The sequence below is a fragment of the Apis mellifera genome, linkage group LG15 (assembly GCF_003254395.2).
Source record: "Apis mellifera strain DH4 linkage group LG15, Amel_HAv3.1, whole genome shotgun sequence".
Lineage (NCBI taxonomy): Eukaryota > Metazoa > Arthropoda > Insecta > Hymenoptera > Apidae > Apis > Apis mellifera.
Window position 1 is genome coordinate 892,305 of NC_037652.1, and position 20,560 is coordinate 912,864.

Below are 20,560 nucleotides of genomic sequence, written 5' to 3' on the forward strand. Positions count from 1 at the left end.
TATATATATATATATATTATTACAATTAAAAAAAATAAATTATATAATAAATAAAATAATATTATGATATTATCATATAAGAAAATAAATATAAATATTATGAATAATAATTTGATTTTTCAATAATTTGAAATTTTGTTTTATTTAAAACTATAATTATTATATTAATAATTAAAAAATAATGAAAAAAAATTATACTATTTAATTTTGAAATGTGATAAAATTAAATTTAGAATATCAATTATTAATATATATCAATTAATGTTAAATAAAAATTTATTTAATAATTTCATGATTTCATGATTTAAATTTGATTTTTAATGAACCACTTAATTTAATTTTAATCTTAAATTGTTTTTGTTAATAATTAAATTTTTGTTATAATTTAAATAATGTTTACGTAAACTCGATTATATATATTCGATTTTTTTTATAAATTATAATGTGCAATATTTTTTCTTATAAACACAGATTTATTTCGCGATAAATAAAATTTATTTTTAATTTTTATCCATTTAATCGAATAGACTTTTGTCCAATCTCATGAGTAAATATGTAATGATAATATGTAATTGATATTATAAAAATCAAAATTTATTTATTTTCAGTGAATAAATTTAAGTTTTCAATTATTTTCTTTAAAAAATTATTTAATTAAAAATCTTATTATATACGTATTATATATGTGAATGTTTATATGTGAATGTTTATTTTATAATTGTAAAATATTTTAAATTTTTATAAATAATTCATAAAGAAAAAAGAACTTAATATTTATATAAATGAATAAATATATAATATAATGTGCTAATTTATGAAGTAGATAATTTATAATTTATAATTTAGTAATATAATATAATATAATATAATATAATATAATTGAATTAAATATGATTTTTTATGAGATAAATAGGAATAAAATATAAAAAGTTATAAAATGATGATATGTAAATTATTTAATGTATAATCAAATATTTGTATAATCAAATCTCCATAATTCAAATTTTAGATAATTATTAATAATACATCTAACATTTTTGAATAATTGAGATTTCACATTCCAAAATTGTTTATATTTTATTTCATATAATTAAAGTAATGAATTATTTTCAATACTTTCTAATTTTTATTTTAAATATTGGACATATGAAATGTAATTTTATTTTATGCTTCATTCAAACAAAATTATTTTAAAATAAATTTCAAATATTTGATTTAAATAAAATAATAAATAATTTAATATAAAATATTGAATTGAATTAATTAATTAATCAATCATTTTTTTTATAGAAAATATGGTAAAACTATAAATTTTTTATTTTTAGTTAATACTACTAATATTTATAGTTTTATCATATTTATTCTCAAAAAAGTTTGATGTAATTCTAATTTGTAGTCATAGTTTTTATACTTATTTTTTAATAATACGTATCTTCAATTTATATGCGTGAGATATTTTATAAAATATTTTATGAAATATATGAAAATTTATATAGATATAATTGGCAATATTCAACATAGAATTTGAAAATATTTGAAATTTTATTTGAAAAAGTTATTTGATTAAATAAAAAGTATTTTAAATAAATTCCAATCAATATATATATATATATATATATATATATATATATGTATATATATATATTATTTGTATATATATATATTATTTGTATATATTCAAATTAATTAACATAACATCATTATTTTAAATTATAAATAAGGTAATCTATGATTTCAATGGTTAATTTTTAAATAAATTATTTAAATATTATATGCATAATAAATTATATGCATAAATATTTTCAGATAAAGTTTTCAAATAAAAAAGATTTAATAAATAAAATGACGTATTCAAATACGTTATATATATTGTTAATATTTTTTCAATTATTTAAATTCCAATAAAAAAAAATATTATGTGTTTGTTGGTTTTTTTTCTGGCATTTTAATAATTGAAATGATTATAATAATTGAAAGAAAAAAAATAATATTAAATGTTTAAGGTATAATTAGTTCAAATTATAAAAACATTAATATACTAAAAGTTTGATAAAAGTTTGATTTATATTCACAAATAGTTCGATTTATATGAAATTTATATATTGATAAAAATTAAAATAGAAACAAATGAATATTAATATTAATTATAATTTAATTATATATTAATTTAATATTGTTAAAGTTTTCCGGTTATAAAGATTCGAATTACTAAGATTTATTTAGAAAAATAACAAAAAAATAGATTGATATAGATATATAAATATAGTAGAGATGTGTAATGTATTAATCAAATATAGATAAAAGTAAAAAATTTTTAAATTTAAAATAAAAATGAAATAGGATTAAATTTGAATATTTTATGAGATAAATATTAAAAAATTGTAATGATATAAATTATTTAATATAATAATAATTACTTGTTATATAATTTAGTGGAATATATTTTAGATATATTATCACTTTATATTATCACTAGATTATATATATAAAAAAAAGATAAACAATTATAGATTTCATATAGTATATATATATAGAAAAAAAGAGAATAAGATATTTTTCAATCGTTTAAATATAATAAAAAAAATAAATATATAATAGGTATATAAAAATAAATATAATAAATAATATTTTATTCAATTTTATGTTAAATTTCCAGTTTTAATTTAAAACAATTCTAATAAGCTGTCCTAGTTTTAGAAATTTCTAAATATATATTTATAAGTTTAAACTTTGAATTTATTAATTTTTAAACTTATTATAAAGTCAAATTTCAACATTTAAAATTTATTTTTTCCAAGAATTTTTTCCACTTTTTTTTATCTCTATTGATCATATAATCATATTTTACATCTTTAGCTATTCAATTGTAATTGTTTAAGTTTGCCGTTAAACAAATTTATGACTAAAATAATACTATTTTTAAAATTAGACTTTTTTGTATTCCTATTTGACTTCTAACATTCATAATACATAACTTCATGTTTAACATTCAAATTTCAACAGAATTGAGATAATATTCATTAAGAGATTTTATTTTTCATTTTTCTTTCAGCAATAAATTTTTTACAACTTTTTTAACTAAAAGAATATTTCTTGTTTCTATTCCATCTAATTCATATCAAATAATTTTGTTTTTCTTTATAAAAGTTAACATGTTGATAAGAAATACTTATTTAAACTATTATGAAGAATTTAATAGAATATTTACATCGGTTATTTAATTGTTAAAAGAGCTCAAAAATCGTTCTTATCGTGTTTAATTGAATACCATAATTTGTTGAATATGGATTGGAATTTTGCAATTTTAATTTTATTGGATTAAAAAAAAATATTAGTGATAAATTGAGAAAATAAATTCCTTTTTAAATTAAAAATCATTATTGTTTTGAGCTTTGAATTCTTTGAAAATTTATTAATACTTTGAAGAAAAAAATAAAAAATGTTTAGTTTTAATATATTAATACTTTATATTTATAATCTTATTATTTTTTTGCTATTATACTATTATTATAATAGTATATTACTAAGATATATAAAATAAAAATATATTGTTGAAAATAGAATTAATTTTGAGAGATCAACAAATAGGCAAGAGAGAAAAGTAGATATGCAAAAACAAAAAAATTAATGATATTTTTACACATAAAGATATAATTTTTATACATAAATTATATGAAATGAGTAATAATAATATATATTAAAATATTAGAATATTAATTAGATTTTAATATTAATTATGTAATGAAAAAATGTTATCCTTGAAATTTTAATTCCAAATTTTTCCAAGATATTGTATTGCTTAATTAACAAGATCTTGAACGTATATATATATATATATTAATTATAATTTTTGTTAGTATTCAAACTCTCGGCAAAATTTAACTATGAAAATTCAGTTTTTCGATTTTGTTAAAATTCGTGAATTATATGTAAGAAATAGAAAAAAGTTTTCAAAAATTCTTTTAATAAGAATTATTGTTTAGTAACAGATTTGAGTAACAGATTTATCAAATGCTTATAAAAAAATTAAAAATAAAGAATTTACAATTTTTTTGAATTCCATTTTTTAAGTAAAATCTTAATCAATAGTTTCAATAATTATAAAAAGATATAAAAAAATTTTTTTTATTTCAAATACAAGCTTCGTTGTATTACTATATTATATTTTGCTTCTCCATAATGTGAAAAAAGAATTTTTGAATCTCTTTGTACAGATTAAAAATTCTAGTTCAGGTATACAATCATATTTATTCTGATCATTATTTATATAATCATATTTTCAAATATAAAAAATTAAAAAAAATAAAGAAATATTTAATGAATGATAACAAATTCATATGCCAAATTCATTAATATGTTAAAATAATCATAATTCCGAAAAAACTGATATAATTATTTAATATATATAAATTCATGTGCAAAAATTATGTATATTTTTATATCATTAAAAAGCTTTATATATTTATACACAAAATATCATTAAATTATAATATGTTTTTTATTCATAATCAATTTTCATTATTAAAATGTTGTGATGTATTTGTTTATATATATAAAAATGGATATATTAAATAATTTTGAAAATCCAATTATTTTTTCATTTATATCTGAAAATTTCATATATTTGTCTCGTTACATATGTTATTTATTAATCCATAATCATGTCATTATATGAAATGTAATAAATTTTTATATTACATTATAAACATTTCTTTGAAAAATTTCATCATGAAAAATAATGAAATATATGTACATATATCATTTTTAAAAATTATCCAACTATATTCGAATAGCTAAATCTTTACTTATTTCATAAAAAAAAAAAAAAAAAATTGGATAATTATATTATAAAAAATTAAAATTCTAATGAAGATAAAATATTTTAAATTCTCTTCATTTTATTTCCATTTTATTTCTTTTAATATATAATATACATTATCTATAACATCTTACATATATTATACATACAATGCGAAGTTCTTTCATATTATGTTGCAAAATAAATTACAAAAACTTGTATTTGAAATAAAAAAAAATCCAATTTTTATGCTGTTTCATAATTATTAAAAGATTTTACGTAAAAAAATGAATTAAAAAAAATTATAAATTTCTTATTATATTGTAGCTTTTTTAAATAATATTTTTTACAATTTTTTTTTAATTACGACGTATTATTTTAAATATTATAATAAATTTCTTCTAACTATTATCCATTATTTTTGATGAGATCTTTTTATTCTCTTTTTTTTATATTTTACATTTTTTATATTTTTTTTATAATTTTCTACTATTTTTTTCATTTTATTAATTATTCAAATCAGATCAATATTATTTTTAAAAATTCGTTATATATCGAAGTGAAAATGAACAATTTTACAATAATTCTTGATTAATTATAGAGTTGTTATTTTTTAATTAATAGTATTAAATAAATTTTCAAAATTGAAATTTAATGATATAGTTTAAAAATAATGTAAATTTTCTACATTCGTCATTAATCCCTTCTCAAGAAACAGATATATCAATTTTTAATATAAAATCAATTTTTTAATTTTTAAAATTTAAATTAAAATGCTAGAAAGGGAATCATTTAATCAACTTTTAGCAATAGATATTGAAGTATTTTTTTGTTAAAAAAATATATTGAATATTAACAAGTATAAGGATAGATAAATAGCACTTGTTTTCTACTATATTGTATTTATATTTTAACTATTTTTGTAAATTTGAATTTAAATAATTTATAATGTTAAGATTTTGCATTAGATTTTGTAATTTTTACATACACATTTATACTTTTGTATTTTATCTTTTACTCGATTCTTTATCTAAATGATTAGAATCATTTAGTCATAATAGTTAGGAAAGTAAGTCGATGTTAGGGAATATTCCATAAATAAAACAAAATATAAAATTAAAATATCTCAAATAATTTATTTTTTAATACTGAATTAACGATTATGGATTTAATGAATTTGATTAAAAATTCCAAGTCATTTATATTTACTTTTTTTAAATAAATTTTAATTAATATTCATAACATTTTAATTTCTTTAATTCTTTTTTTTTGTTTTTTATTGTTTTGTTATATATTGTCTATGCTAAATTTTATTCTTAACTGAATAAATTCTTAATTCAATTTCTCATATAATAATATTTTCATAATAGTTTTTCATTCTCATATATAGAAAAAAAATTAATGTCAATACATCATCATATAAATCTTTTACCGAGGTCTAACATATTCTTTTGTTTTGCTATAAGAAGATGACGAACAGTATATTCTTAGATACGAAATAATTCGCAATGAGCTTCCACATAGACAATCAAAAATACAATACAGTATATATATTGAATCAAAATCATTTACATAAGTGTAAATATTTACTTAATATTCTATATGTATTTATAAATGTATTATTAATAAATATAATAAATATAATAAAATAATATTTAATTATAAAAAATAAAATCTAAACATAAAATGTAAACATAAATATAATAAAAATATTATAAAAATCATTTATATCATGGACCAATGTATCATATCATATTCATAAATAAATTATTAATATTATTATACTATTATATAAACGTCTCAGAACATTGAAAATAATGAAATAAATGATATTTTGAAGTATATTAATCAGAATTTTATTCATTTGTTGTAATAAATAAGCTTTATTACCTAAGAGGGAATGAAAATTAATTATAATTGAATGTATATGTATATTATTAATATTATTATACAGATAGTAATTCTTTACATAAAAAAAAAAACTAACAAATGAATATAAATAAAAAGAATGTTTCAAATAAAAGTTGTATGATAGAAGGCATATTGTTTCGTGAGTGAATACAAAATATTATGTGAAAATTAACTTTTTAATTGTAATTATATATTTTTTATAATATATCAATTCATACACCTTGACAATATAAAAAAATATTAATCTATATATTAATTTAAGGATTATTAGTTTAATAAATTTACAATTTATGAAAAATAAAATTTTATGAAATTTATTACATAAAAGACAAAGAAAATTATAAAAAAGTTTGAAAAGCTATTATTTTTTGTATGAATTAATAATGTCATAATATGTTTCTTTCAATATGATTTAATTTTCATTTGAAACATTTTTTCCACTAGTAATAATACAGAAAAAATGAAAAAATTAGAAAAAATTCTATATAATAAAATTTATATATATATTTAAAAAAAATATATTTGAAATATATATAAATTTATTAATATTAATTTAATAAAATTTATTATATAAATTTTATTAAAATTATATAAGAAAAATATTATTATCTGTTTCCTATTTTTTTATGTAAAAGATTAATCATTGCATAGGGATTAATATTTATATGCGTTATAGGGATTATATTAATATATCTTACCTTATATATACGTTACCTTATAATTAACATAAGAAGCAAGTTTTATTATTTCGTATTAAAATAAAATAAATTTAAAATAATTTTGATTTTGTATTCTGTTTTTTCTATTTCTGAAATAATTGATAAACGAAAATGTAATTAAATATAATATGTAAATGCTAATTTATTTAAATACAGATTCTAAAATATAATTCATTGGGAAAGAGGACAAAAATAACATGCAAATTATATGATATTATCACAATTTGCATAAATTTGTTCTAAGTTTGTCATTAACACGTTGGGTAAATTCTTGATGGACTAAATTGCTATGATATTTTTTCTATTTATAGGATATCATTTATCTTAAACATTTTTAACATATTTCCGCACAAAATATTTTTGTTGTCATATTCTTTTAAATTTTGTCTTTTACAAAATATCGTTATATTCACATTATCAATAATTAATGTATTAAGAATAATTTCTACATATAATTATTATTGTGTTTTATATATATATATATATATAATGTTATATATATTTACTTTGAATTTTTTAAATATTTTTTAGTAATATAACAAGTATTATTCTTACAATATGATTCTTATAAATAAAAATAATCTTGTATAATTATTAATATTAATTTTATAATTTATAAAATATTTAATACTTTCGGCAAGCATAATTAAAAAAAATTTTAATTTCTCAAATATAAAATGTCATGATATATAAAATATATGAAATATGTTTTGATATATATTTGATATATTTGATATATATATATATATATATTATATTATTATTATATTATATTATATTATATATATTATATTCATAGCTTTACTTTATTATTATAATAATAATAAATAATATATTTCATATAAATATTTGTTTTGAATTTTCAATAATGTTAAAAATTGTGATCACTTATAATTTTTAAATATAGAAAAATACAATTAAAAATTAAAAAATGATAGTTGAAAAAAAGTATTTGATCAACAAAAATTCAAGAAAAAGTAATTATCATTTTAAGTTTACAAAGAAATAATTTTTTTTTTTAAATTATATTTATATTTTTAAATAAACTAATATTTTGTATAATTTTATATCTCTTATAACTTTTATGCATTAAAATATTGAAAATAGTATTAACTGTAGTATTAACTCTATTTCTAACTAAAATTTCTTCTTTCATTGTTTTTTTTTTAAATAAAAAATTATTTTTAAATTATTTTTTTGCATTTATTTTATATAAATTAATTCAATATTTCCGTTTAATATAATATAGATTTTATATTATTCTATCTTTGATTGAAAATAATTGAAAATATTTATAATTAGATCAAGTATCAATAACACTAATTTTGGATCCAAAGAAAACTATCACATTGCAAATCTAGAAAATATTTATAAGATTCTTCAAAACCTACCATATAGTGGCAAAATTATATGAAAGAAATTGATCTCTCTTGAGTTTTTAGCAAATAATTTCTCTACATATACTTCACAATTTGAATAACAATTTATCTTCATTTATGCAAAGATTGTTTATCTATTTCAATTCAAATTTGATAATTAATTCCATTAATTGAAATTAATTATATCATTCATCGATCTCGAAAAAAATTAGTAAAATTATAAAAATTTAGTAAATTGAATAATTGTTCAGAAATCGACAAATTTGACAGATTCAACAAATTTTTAATATTGTTATTAATAATGTTTATAAAACACAATTTAATAATGTTTATAAAATAAACACATATCTGAAAAATGTTATTGATAATTATTTTTAATGAATTTTATATATTGTTGCGTTTATTTACAATATTTTTTAGGAGTATTAGGAATAGTAGAATATTATTGTAATTATCTTTTGTAAATTAAAAGAAGTTAATTTTATTAATATTATTAATATTAACGAAAAGTTAATAAGTTATAACAGATAACACAAGATATATATATTTCTTATATATATATAATATTATTATATTATAATTTATTAAATGAATATTATTAAAAAAATTATAATTTTCTTTCAATTAAACAATAATATGATTATTTTCATTTATATTTTTTATTTTTTATATTTCGAATTATATACATTTAGTAATTATTTACATAGATATTTACATAGATATTTATAGAGATCAAGATCAATGAATAATTTTATTTTAAAGGATTACCTTGATTTTTGATATGTTCATAAAAGTATTTTTAAACTTAAAATATGTATTGCATTTTTAAGATTTTATATTCGAGATTTCAGATATGTGAATCATTTATATGAATCACTTTATATCACGCGAATTTATCATCAATAAATAAAATAAGAAATTATAAATTTTTTTAAAGAAATAAATTTAAACAAATAAAATCCAGAATGAAAGCAAAGGTCATAAGAATTATATCGATATCACATAAGCAAAACCAGTTCCATGCATACATACATTTGAGCGATAAAAATAATATATAGGGTGTTCTAAGTTTTTTAAATCAAATTTTATCAATATACACATTTATAAATAAAGAAAAGAATATATATATACATATCATTTGATGATATGTGATATATACATATCAATGATATATACATATCATTTAAAATTTTATTAAATACTTTTTATAATTATTATATTATAATATTAAAATAATATATTATAATATTAAAATATATAGTATTATAAGTATTATTAAAATAATAATAATAATAATAATAATGATAATGATAATGATAATGATAATGATAATGAGAATAATGATAATAATAATAATGATAATAATAATAATAATAATAATAATAAAATAATAATTTAGTAAGTAAATTTAGATAATTTTTTATAAGTATCATCAGTCTCGATGATTTTTTAACTTATATATTTTCATCTGCAAAGAATATTTTTATTTATATAAAATAAAAAGTAGGTAGGTAGCATGATTACATGCTATAATGCTCATGTATAATTTTATTTATACATAAATCATGGTTTGATCTTGGATAACTACAGAATATATACGAAATGTCAATATATTTATGTGATTTAGAAAATTGATTTTAAAAACAAAAAAAATTGATGTATAAAAATGTTAGTTGAAGCTTATTTATTCAATTTATAGCAATTTAAGCAACTATTTAATAAATCGAAATTTGCGTTTAAATAGATGTATTTAAAAATTACAATAGATGGAAAGAGAGTGAAATAACAATGATTAAAATAGAGCTGTCTTATTTTATCTAAAATTGTTTTATCTTGCTTCATTTAATTTTATCGCAAATTTCAATTGATTATAATTTAATAAATATCTCAATCAATATTTTTATTATATTATTTTAAATTTTTTTATTTTTGTTTTTAAAATCGATATTCTAATCTCATAAATATAATATTAATAGTCAATAATACACGAAAATATTATTTATTTAATACATATTATTAATACATAAAATAATAGTAATCATATTATGATGTTTTTATATTGAAATCAACAAATTTTTTTAATATTTGAGAAATTATTCTGAGCAAAGAATGTTGTTGTGTTGGTATCATGGTGTTAATTCATTCTCTCAATGGAAAGTGAAATAATATAAATTACAAATAAAATAAATAATTTAATAAATTACAAATTTATTAAATCAATAAAATAAAATCAAGAGAGAAGAAATCTTGAGAAATATTATATTATAAAAATAAGATATAAAAATAATAGGAATTGAAAAATATTTGTAAGTAAATATTATTTCAAAATATTCTTAATATTTCTTAGTATTATTTTTATTACTATTTCTTAATATTTAAATCAAGAGGAAATTTTATTTATTATTTATATTTGTATTTAAAATTAAAAAAATGAATTAAAAATAAAAAATATAATTTTAAAATAAAAATTAAAAATTATATATTTATTTTGTATCTATGTATGTAAAATTTGCGCTTTTTATATGTTTTATTGTATATAATATGATTTCAATACATTATATCATGTTAAATTTTAAATTTAAAAATTATTTGTAATTATTCGAAATATATTTGAAATATTTTTTTATATTTTAATGAATCAAAATAGTATTTATATAAATTGATATTGAAATGTATTATTTTCTATTTTTATATATATATAAATATTATAAATTTCAAAATTAAGTTTATTTACAAAATCTTATTATTCAAAGGAATAAAAATATTTATTTCTTTTGATTTATTATAAAATCTATTTTTTCTAATTTTATTAGGGAACTTATAAATTAAATTTTAATAATGATTATTTGAAATTATATTTTATATAAATTGATTAATTGAATGAATTTTATTAAATTGATATACATTAATTTACATTAATTTATACATTTTCGATCTTATATTTAAATTTTCTTTACAAAGATATAAATGAAATTGAAGATGTTATATATTTTAATTTATTATTATATTTATTATTATATTTTAATTTATTAGTTTAAAAACTTAAATATCTTTAATTCAATTAAAAATAAAGATAAATAATAATAAATAAAATAATTTAATTAAAAAAAAAAAATAAAAAGATAAATATTTTAATATACTTACCTATTGATTATTATCACAAGTATGTCTAGTATAATCTCAAAAATAAAAATAAAATTATAAAATATATAAAAACACAATAAACTTGATAATTCACTGGACCGTATATATTTTGTTACAAATGATTGATGAACACTTCAATAATAATACGACAAAAAATAATTAATGGTAGTATTTTGAAATTAATTATGGAAATGAAGTTATGGAAATGAATATGATATATTCATTCTATATACGATTTTATATAAATTTGTTACTCTTGCTGAGACACACTATATACGGATGTTTAACCGTTACAAAAGAACCTTCTAACTCCTCTGCGCATTCAAGCTATGATGCACCAACTTGCTCTGCCTGTAAGTGACCATGAGAAAAAGTATAACCTTGGGTCAATGCTCCTTGACCAAGGTGAACATTCTCAATTGCCTTATAATTAAATTTTTATGATTGCTTCAACCATGAAAAAAACATTTTTTACGGATTTTTAATAATTTAAAGAAATTTAATTATTTTAATGTTATTAATATTCTGTTAATCTTCGATTTTTAAAATTATTGAATAAAATTGAAAAAAGTAAAAATGAAAGTAAATAAAGAAATATATTATCAAAATTATTATTAAGTAATTTTTTTTCTTATACATATATAAAATATTCGATCTCAGTTTTCAAATTATATGCAAAAGTATATATTTTTTATTAATTATTGGATTTACTAAAATTAAGAAAAATAAAGATAGAAGTTTGATATTTTAATTTATTAAATTTATTAAAAAAGTATGACTTTAAAATATCAAAGTTATCAAAGTTTCATTAATAATTTTTTCTTACATATAAGATCTTCAGCTTTAATTTTCAAATTATGTACGAAAAAAAATATATATTTTTATATATATTAGATTGAAAATTAAAATAAAATTATTATTAAGATAAAATTTAAGATATTGTAAGATTTCTATTAAGCAACTTAACCGAAGAATATAAATTGGAAATAAATCGAAATTTATTGTATAATCAAAGTCTATAAAAAAATAATTAGAAGTATATTTTTCATATAAATTTCTTTTATAACTTAATTTTACATTTAAAAAATATTTAAATTTAATTAGTTATAATGATTAATAATTATCAGTTTGAAAAAGATAACTAACAAAGAAGAATCTAATAAATTGATAGAAAAAAAATTAAACGTAGAAATAAAAACGTAGAAATTCGAAAATATAAATTTGTTAATAAAAAGAAAACGTAGAATTATCGAGATTTGATAATCGAGATCTTGAATGATTGAGATTTGAATAATCGTGAAATTGAATCAATTGAAGTCAATTGAAGTCTTATTGATAAACGAATGAAAAGATATCATATGGTATAAATCTAGATAGTTATTAAAACATTTTATGATTGATCATGTTTTCATCTTTTCTTATATATAGCAGAACGTAAAAATATGATATATAGAAATTTTGACATAACGATAATGTAATAATTTGTTTTTTTAATTTGAGTTTTTTTAATACTATATCTATTATAATGATTTTTTAATAAAATTAAAAAAATTAAAAATCTATATTAAAATTTACTCGTAAATATTTATTTTATAATGAAATATTTTGTATATATAATTTTGTTTGTTGTTTTGAGAATGATAAAATCTAAGAATATTCAAAGTTTTAATTAAATTTATAATTTATAGATTTTTCGCATTTAGAATTTCTGAATAAATACAAACCCGGAAAAGAATCAAATAACATTAGGTATGACTTTAAAACTTTCACAGCACGAAGATAGTTTTTATGATTTTATTGAATTTCTATTGAGTATAATAGTATGTATAAATTATAGAAAATTGGAATTAATTTACGCCTATAAGAGCATGAAAATTGTTCTAGACTAGATTATATACATATAATCAGCAATAATAGATACATATAATTTCTTCTTATCATCTTAACTCTATCTGAAACATATTTTCTCCATTTTTTAATTGATCAATTAAAAAAAAAAATAAATTGCAATACTAAGATTGGTGATCGTTGTAGTAAAATAATTAATTTTTATAAAAAGATCTTGTCAGATAAAATTTTAGATTTTCAATATATGATAACACTTTTATTGATAGTAGAAGATAAAAAAGAGAATTGAAAAAGATTAATACAATGCGAATTATTTGCGCATTATTATCAAATTGTAACATAATTATTGAAAAATTTTTATTGAATAATTATTGAAAAGTTATAGAAATAAATAATAATTTTAATTTGTAGAGAATAAAATACTTTGAATTCAATATTTTGCAATTGCAATAATATAAAATAATAATATTAAATATTTGAAAAATTATTTATTAGCAAAAATTAAAATAAATTTAAATTTTTGTTTAAATATCAGCAACATTGATACCATTGCAAAATATTTTGTAAAATATATTAATAATTAATTTGCAATATTTTTTACATTTTATTTTATTTACATAATTTTATTTCATTTTATAAAAAAATATTTTGAAAAAATAATATCAAAAATATATAATTATATTTTTTAAAAATATATTTTTTTATTTAATTTTTAAATTTTTTATATTATTAATGCCTCTATGATCCCAAAAATTTTTCGGAGTTGCTTGACTTAGCACATGAAATGCCAACTAGATTTTTCAAATTAGTTCGAAAAACCATTTTAAATTGGAAAAATAAAAACGAAAAGAAATTTACTAAACAAGTTTATTTAATAAAATATTATTAGTTATTACTATAAGATTTTAGTTATGTAATGTGTTTAATATATATAGAAAAATAAATAGATATTTTTCTATACTAGATGTTTCTAAAATGTGTCTAAGATAATTATGAGAATCTATTAATTTTAACTTTTAAAATATATATTATATTTATGTTATAATGATTATGTTCAATTAAAACGAAACTATCAGATTTTTTTCTCTCTCTTCGAATTTGCAAAAAATGAGTCCGAGAGAATGAAGAATCTTCTCTAGGAGACAACCTCAATATATTCTGTTAATATTAAAACGAATTTTTTTATTGTTTTATAAATTTCAAAAAATATTCAAAATCATTTAAATTCATACGTAAAAAATTATTGAATTATGTACTTCATTTTCAGTTTAGAAAATAAAATATTATAAATATCAAATTTTTTATATCTTTTTCTTATAATCCAGTTTTTTATTTAGACTTTTCTGTTTTTCTTTTTTTTTTTTTTTAATATATATATACAGCACATCTAACTTGATGAGTTGACATTTTAAACAGAACTTGTCTAGTTATTTCGAGCCAGTCACCTTTTACTAGTTTATGATTCTCACTTGCAATACTTTTTACTATGAATAATGTAGGCATCTTTGACATTTATTGAGCAAAAAATTTAGAAACCATTTTCACAAATTATTGCAAAGAATAAATTGCAATAATATTTGAAAAATTTATATATTTCTGTAAATTGTTTTCGCAAGAAATATCGCAAGTTATTTATAAATATATCCATATCTTTAGAAATAAATCAACAAATCAAAATGAAATTTATTAAGGTATTATTCGAAAAAATATAATAAATTTTACAAATATCAAATATCAAAATACAAGCATTAAAATCTGTGAAATATATATTACTATTAATTTAACAATAAGTTTAATAAAAATTTTTTTTAAATATCTCGAAAATTAAAATCGAATGGCGCGATAGTAACATTTACGAAAAAAGTTGATTAGAATGATAACCTTGACATATTTTAAATTATATATAAAATATTTAATAATTAATAGTACAATCGGAATTTTATATAAAAAAATAAATTAAAAATGTAAATACAATTTTTTTATATAAAGTTTTATTTTCGAAAAAATTGACTTTAAATAATTGCCAAATGTTTGATTATATCTTGATCTAATGTATCTCGATCTTATTCTTTCGATTTAGATTTGTATTCATTATATTAAATAATAAAAAAATACAAAATAAAATAGAATATTAATTATTAAAGAGTTGTTGGAAATATTAATCATATTAATCATGTCCTTTTACGAAATAAATTTCTGTAAATGTTTCTTACGTCTTTTGCTTAAATATGAAATTGATTAAATATGAAATTAATTCTTTTCTTTTGGAAACTTGTAATTTCTCGAATAAACAATTTAATATGATTTCATGAATAAAAATTGAATGATATGAAGTCTAGAGAGTGAGATGAGCAAATTATTTTCCATGATCAAAATTTGATATTTTTTATTTAAAAAATCTCTTTTGAATGCTAACCGATTCGTGATATTGGAAATATTGATCAAACAAAAAAAAAAAAAAAACAAGCTAATAATATATATACATATGCAACAAATATTCAAAATTAATTTTTTCGAAAATAAGATCTTACACAAAAAAATTTTTTGTGCATTTTTATTGTAATATTTTTTTATTTTTTCCAATATTATAAATTATTAATTTTTATATGAATTGTATATGAATATAATATGAATTGTTAATAAATATATATATATTATTGAAATCAGTTAAAACATTTTTAATATTCTTTTAATTTTAGAATAATAATTTTATAATATTCTTTTAATTTTTAGAATAATAATTTTTTCAATTTTTTAATTTGTTTTAAAACTATGAACAATTGATGATAATGAATTGGAAATTTTTTTTATTCTGTTTTATTTTTGAAAATATTTATCATTATTTTATATTATATAAAAAATTAAAAATTCACTAAAAATAGAAATAATTTTAAAATATCTTAACTTTGAAAAACGAAACAGAACCGATAGTTTCAATATTAGATATTTTTTACTTAAGAAAATTTTATACTGAAAGTGAAAAGATTTAATGAAAGTTTGATGTCATTAACATATTGTGTGTAAGATTATGATTTCTATTCATCTACTATCTCATATATATTGTATAATAAAAATAAGATATTTTTTTATATTTACTGCTTGAAACTCTCTAAATTAAATTATATTAAAAAAAATTATTGAAACAAAACCTTATATAATTTTTATCATAAGTCCAATTTAAATTAAGAAAATAAGTGAGATGTTTAGTTGCAAGATTTTTGCGTAAAGGAATTCATCAATCTTAAATTTATAAAAACAATCTTTTTTGTGATGAAAGAAAAATAAATCATACAGAAGTACAATTAATAATCAATTTATTAAAATATGTAAATCATTTTATATTTTAAATTTTAAAACATTAATCAAATAATTTACTAAAATCAAATTAGTAAAAATTGGAAAAATTAATAAAAATGGGAAAAATTAATAATTTGGATTTTTTGGCTCTTTATATATCAAAATGAATTATTTTTCTCATAAAAAATGTCATTTTGAATACGTATTTTTATTAAAATAATAGATTAATTTATTTAATAATATATATCTTTATTTATTTATTATAATATTTATTTATTTATTTATTATAATATTATATTATGAAATATAAAATTTATTATGTTAATAAGTAATTCTATTTCCGCTTATAATATAAATTTAATTTTATAATTTAATAAATAAATCTCAATTGACATTTCTATATTAAATTTTATATTTGTTTTCGTTTCTAAAATTAATCCTCTAAAGATGTTTTACGATTAACAATCTATATATTTAATATTTATGATAATAATATGTTTGTTAACATATTTTTTTACCTAAAATATATTATTATAGATATTAAATATTATATAATAAACTTTAAAATCATCTCAAAATCATAATTCATTATTGAATTCATCGTGGTTAAAATGCATATTAAAAAATATATGTTTATATATAAAAAAAATGATGATCCTGAAATGAAAAACAATGAAATCTTAAAATGAATTTTTTTTATTATTATTAAATGTGTTGAAACTATGTACATTTATTTCTATTATTTTATTTGCAATAATGAAAGTAATTTATATGTTTAATTTAAATGGAATATTATATTATATATCCTCTAAGTACATTTAATGTCTATAATAATATATTTATCCACATAACAGATTTAATAATATTTCATTATTAATAGTATATAATAATATATTATTATATGTATCTTTATATATTAATTATTATATGTTATATAATGATATATTTATATAATAATATATCTATTTTTGAAAGAATGATAAAATTGAAAATTTTTAATTATTGCATTATTAATTATCAATTAATAATCTTTTAATCTTTTAATTTATTAGGAAAATTGTCCTTGTTAGCTTGTTAAGCTTGTTGTTTGTTTGTATTGCTGTTTTCAATCTTTTCTTCATTCTATAATATTTAAAAAAAGTAAAAAAAAGATAAGGAAAAATTAAAATATGATGTACATAAATATACATATTGACAAAATAGATTCAGTATCTATAAAAATAATTAGCTTGCTTATAAAAATAATTATGAAATAAAATTCTAAGTATAAATATTTTTATATATTTTTTTTAAATGCATATATTTATAATATATAAATAAAGTATATATAAATAATATATATATATATATATATATATATATATATAAATAAAGTATTTTGTTAGAAGTTCTGTATGCTTATATATTATTAAATCATCATTCAAAATATATATACAACTGAATAATAATTCTATAATACAATTATTTTTCTTGCATTTTTAAATTTTATTCATCAAAAATAATAATTTTGAAATTATATAATATGAATTAATTATTTAATAATTAATTTTTTTTAATCAGTATAAATTTAATAAATAATTTTATCAATTTTTTAATTAATACTTTTGTGCATATATAATAATATTTTATATAATACATTATAATATTATAATATAATACTTTATAATATTAATAAAATATTAATATTATTAATATATTATTAATATTAATAATACTTTATATTTTTATATAATACTTTAGTTTTTTTTATAGTAATAATATTATGTAAAAATTATAATACTAAATACTAAATACTAATTATTAAAATACTAAATACTAATTAAAAATAAAAAAGAATATTGCTAATGAAAATCCGAAAAAAAGTCATTATAATGAAAAATATATTATAAAAAAGAAAGATATATCATCCAATAGATTTTTTGTGAATTATATTTAATGAATAGATAATGAGTAAATATAATTTTTAGAAACTTTAAATTGTTTTTAACCTTGGTAATTTTTTGTTAAAAAAAATTATGCAAAAATATTTTTTTATAATTCAAATTATTTATTGTCGTATTATATTTATTATATCTAAAATATAAAAAAATGTCATTTCACGACAATGTCATCTCATTCTAGTTTCTCTAATAACTCAATTCTCACAACAAAAATTAAATGAAATATTTTATCTATGAAAATTTACTGAAATTCTCAAATTAAAATTAAATATCCATGGAAAAATAATAAAAGAAACAAAAACAAAAAATGAAAGATGAATTTTTGTTATTATATCAATAAAATATATGGAAATAATAGATTGCAAATTGAAAGTTCCTAAAATATCAATAATATAATATATATTATAATAATACTATTTAATAAAAATCAAATATAAAATGATTCAAATAAATCCAAAGATACCAGAAAGGTTAATTATTTTTTAATTATTTTTAAATTTTGAAATAGTTTAATTTATTACAAACTTATATTATCTAAAAATTTATTTTCTTTTCGAATATTTCAAATAAAGAAAAATTTTTATCAACAATGTTTTTGTAAATATTTTTCGTTAATTATTAGATTTACAACAAATAAAATTTAAATATATATATATTTTTATAAATATTTAATAACGACGAGATTAAAATAATTCATGAAACGATTTATTTAGGAATCAAATTGATCAATTTCTAATTTTGCCGTCAAAATATGAGGGATCAATTTAATCATTGACTACAATGAAGTTAATGAATTTGATTTTTATGGTTCTCATGTTATATAATTTTTTTTGCAGATTGTGTTCAATTTTATATAGTGAAAAACAAAATGGTGCAATATGCGATAATTGTAAAAAATGCTAGGAAAGCATATGGAGAGAAGGCAGTTATTTTAAACAACTTGAATCTTTCTGTTCCTTCGAATACAATGTAAGTAAAAATATAATAAATATAAAAGTTATATAAAATATAAATATAAAATTAAAATTAAAATAAAAAGTTAAAAACTAATAAAATGAAATTTTATTTATCAATAATTTATTATTATTAATAAATTTTAATTCAGTTAATGAAATAACTTGTCTCGAATAAGTTTATATAAATAAAATTATTATAACTTGTTAGTATCTTTTTATTTTTTTCTTTACAATTTTATAAATAGAATATTATATTTATAAATCGTATTGTCATTTGTAAAATTTATTTAAAATGATTTATTTGATTATTATCAAACTTGTCATTGTTATATAAAATAATTTATTACTATTAATTATTTGTAATTATTCATGATTTGTTAAAAATAAAATGACTTATGCTGTAAAAAACTTAATTATTAAATATAATTATTATATATAATAAATTGCATTAAATTGAATAATTATTCATTTATGATTATTGTTAAAATTGTAATTATATAAGTTTTCAATCTCAATTTAATAATGAAAATTCTCTTTATAGAATAATTTACTAATTAATATTAATCAA

General features: G+C 15.5%; 2 protein-coding genes across 2 annotated transcripts in view; one reads left to right on the plus strand and one right to left on the minus strand.

Annotated features, from left to right (window-relative positions):
* Positions 1-12,066, minus strand: part of LOC724865 (ABC transporter G family member 20) — an 85,703-nt gene extending 73,637 nt beyond the window's left edge. Inside the window, exon 1 of the mRNA XM_026445673.1 lies at positions 11,952-12,066. The gene's annotated coding sequence lies outside the window, so the exon portion shown is untranslated. The remainder of the gene's footprint in view (positions 1-11,951) is intronic.
* Positions 1-20,560, plus strand: part of LOC550941 (ABC transporter G family member 20) — a 45,881-nt gene that overhangs the window by 15,138 nt on the left and 10,183 nt on the right. Inside the window, exon 2 of the mRNA XM_026445674.1 lies at positions 19,873-20,005. Within this exon, the coding sequence (XP_026301459.1) occupies positions 19,905-20,005 (101 nt within the window). The 5' untranslated portion in view covers positions 19,873-19,904. The remainder of the gene's footprint in view (positions 1-19,872; positions 20,006-20,560) is intronic.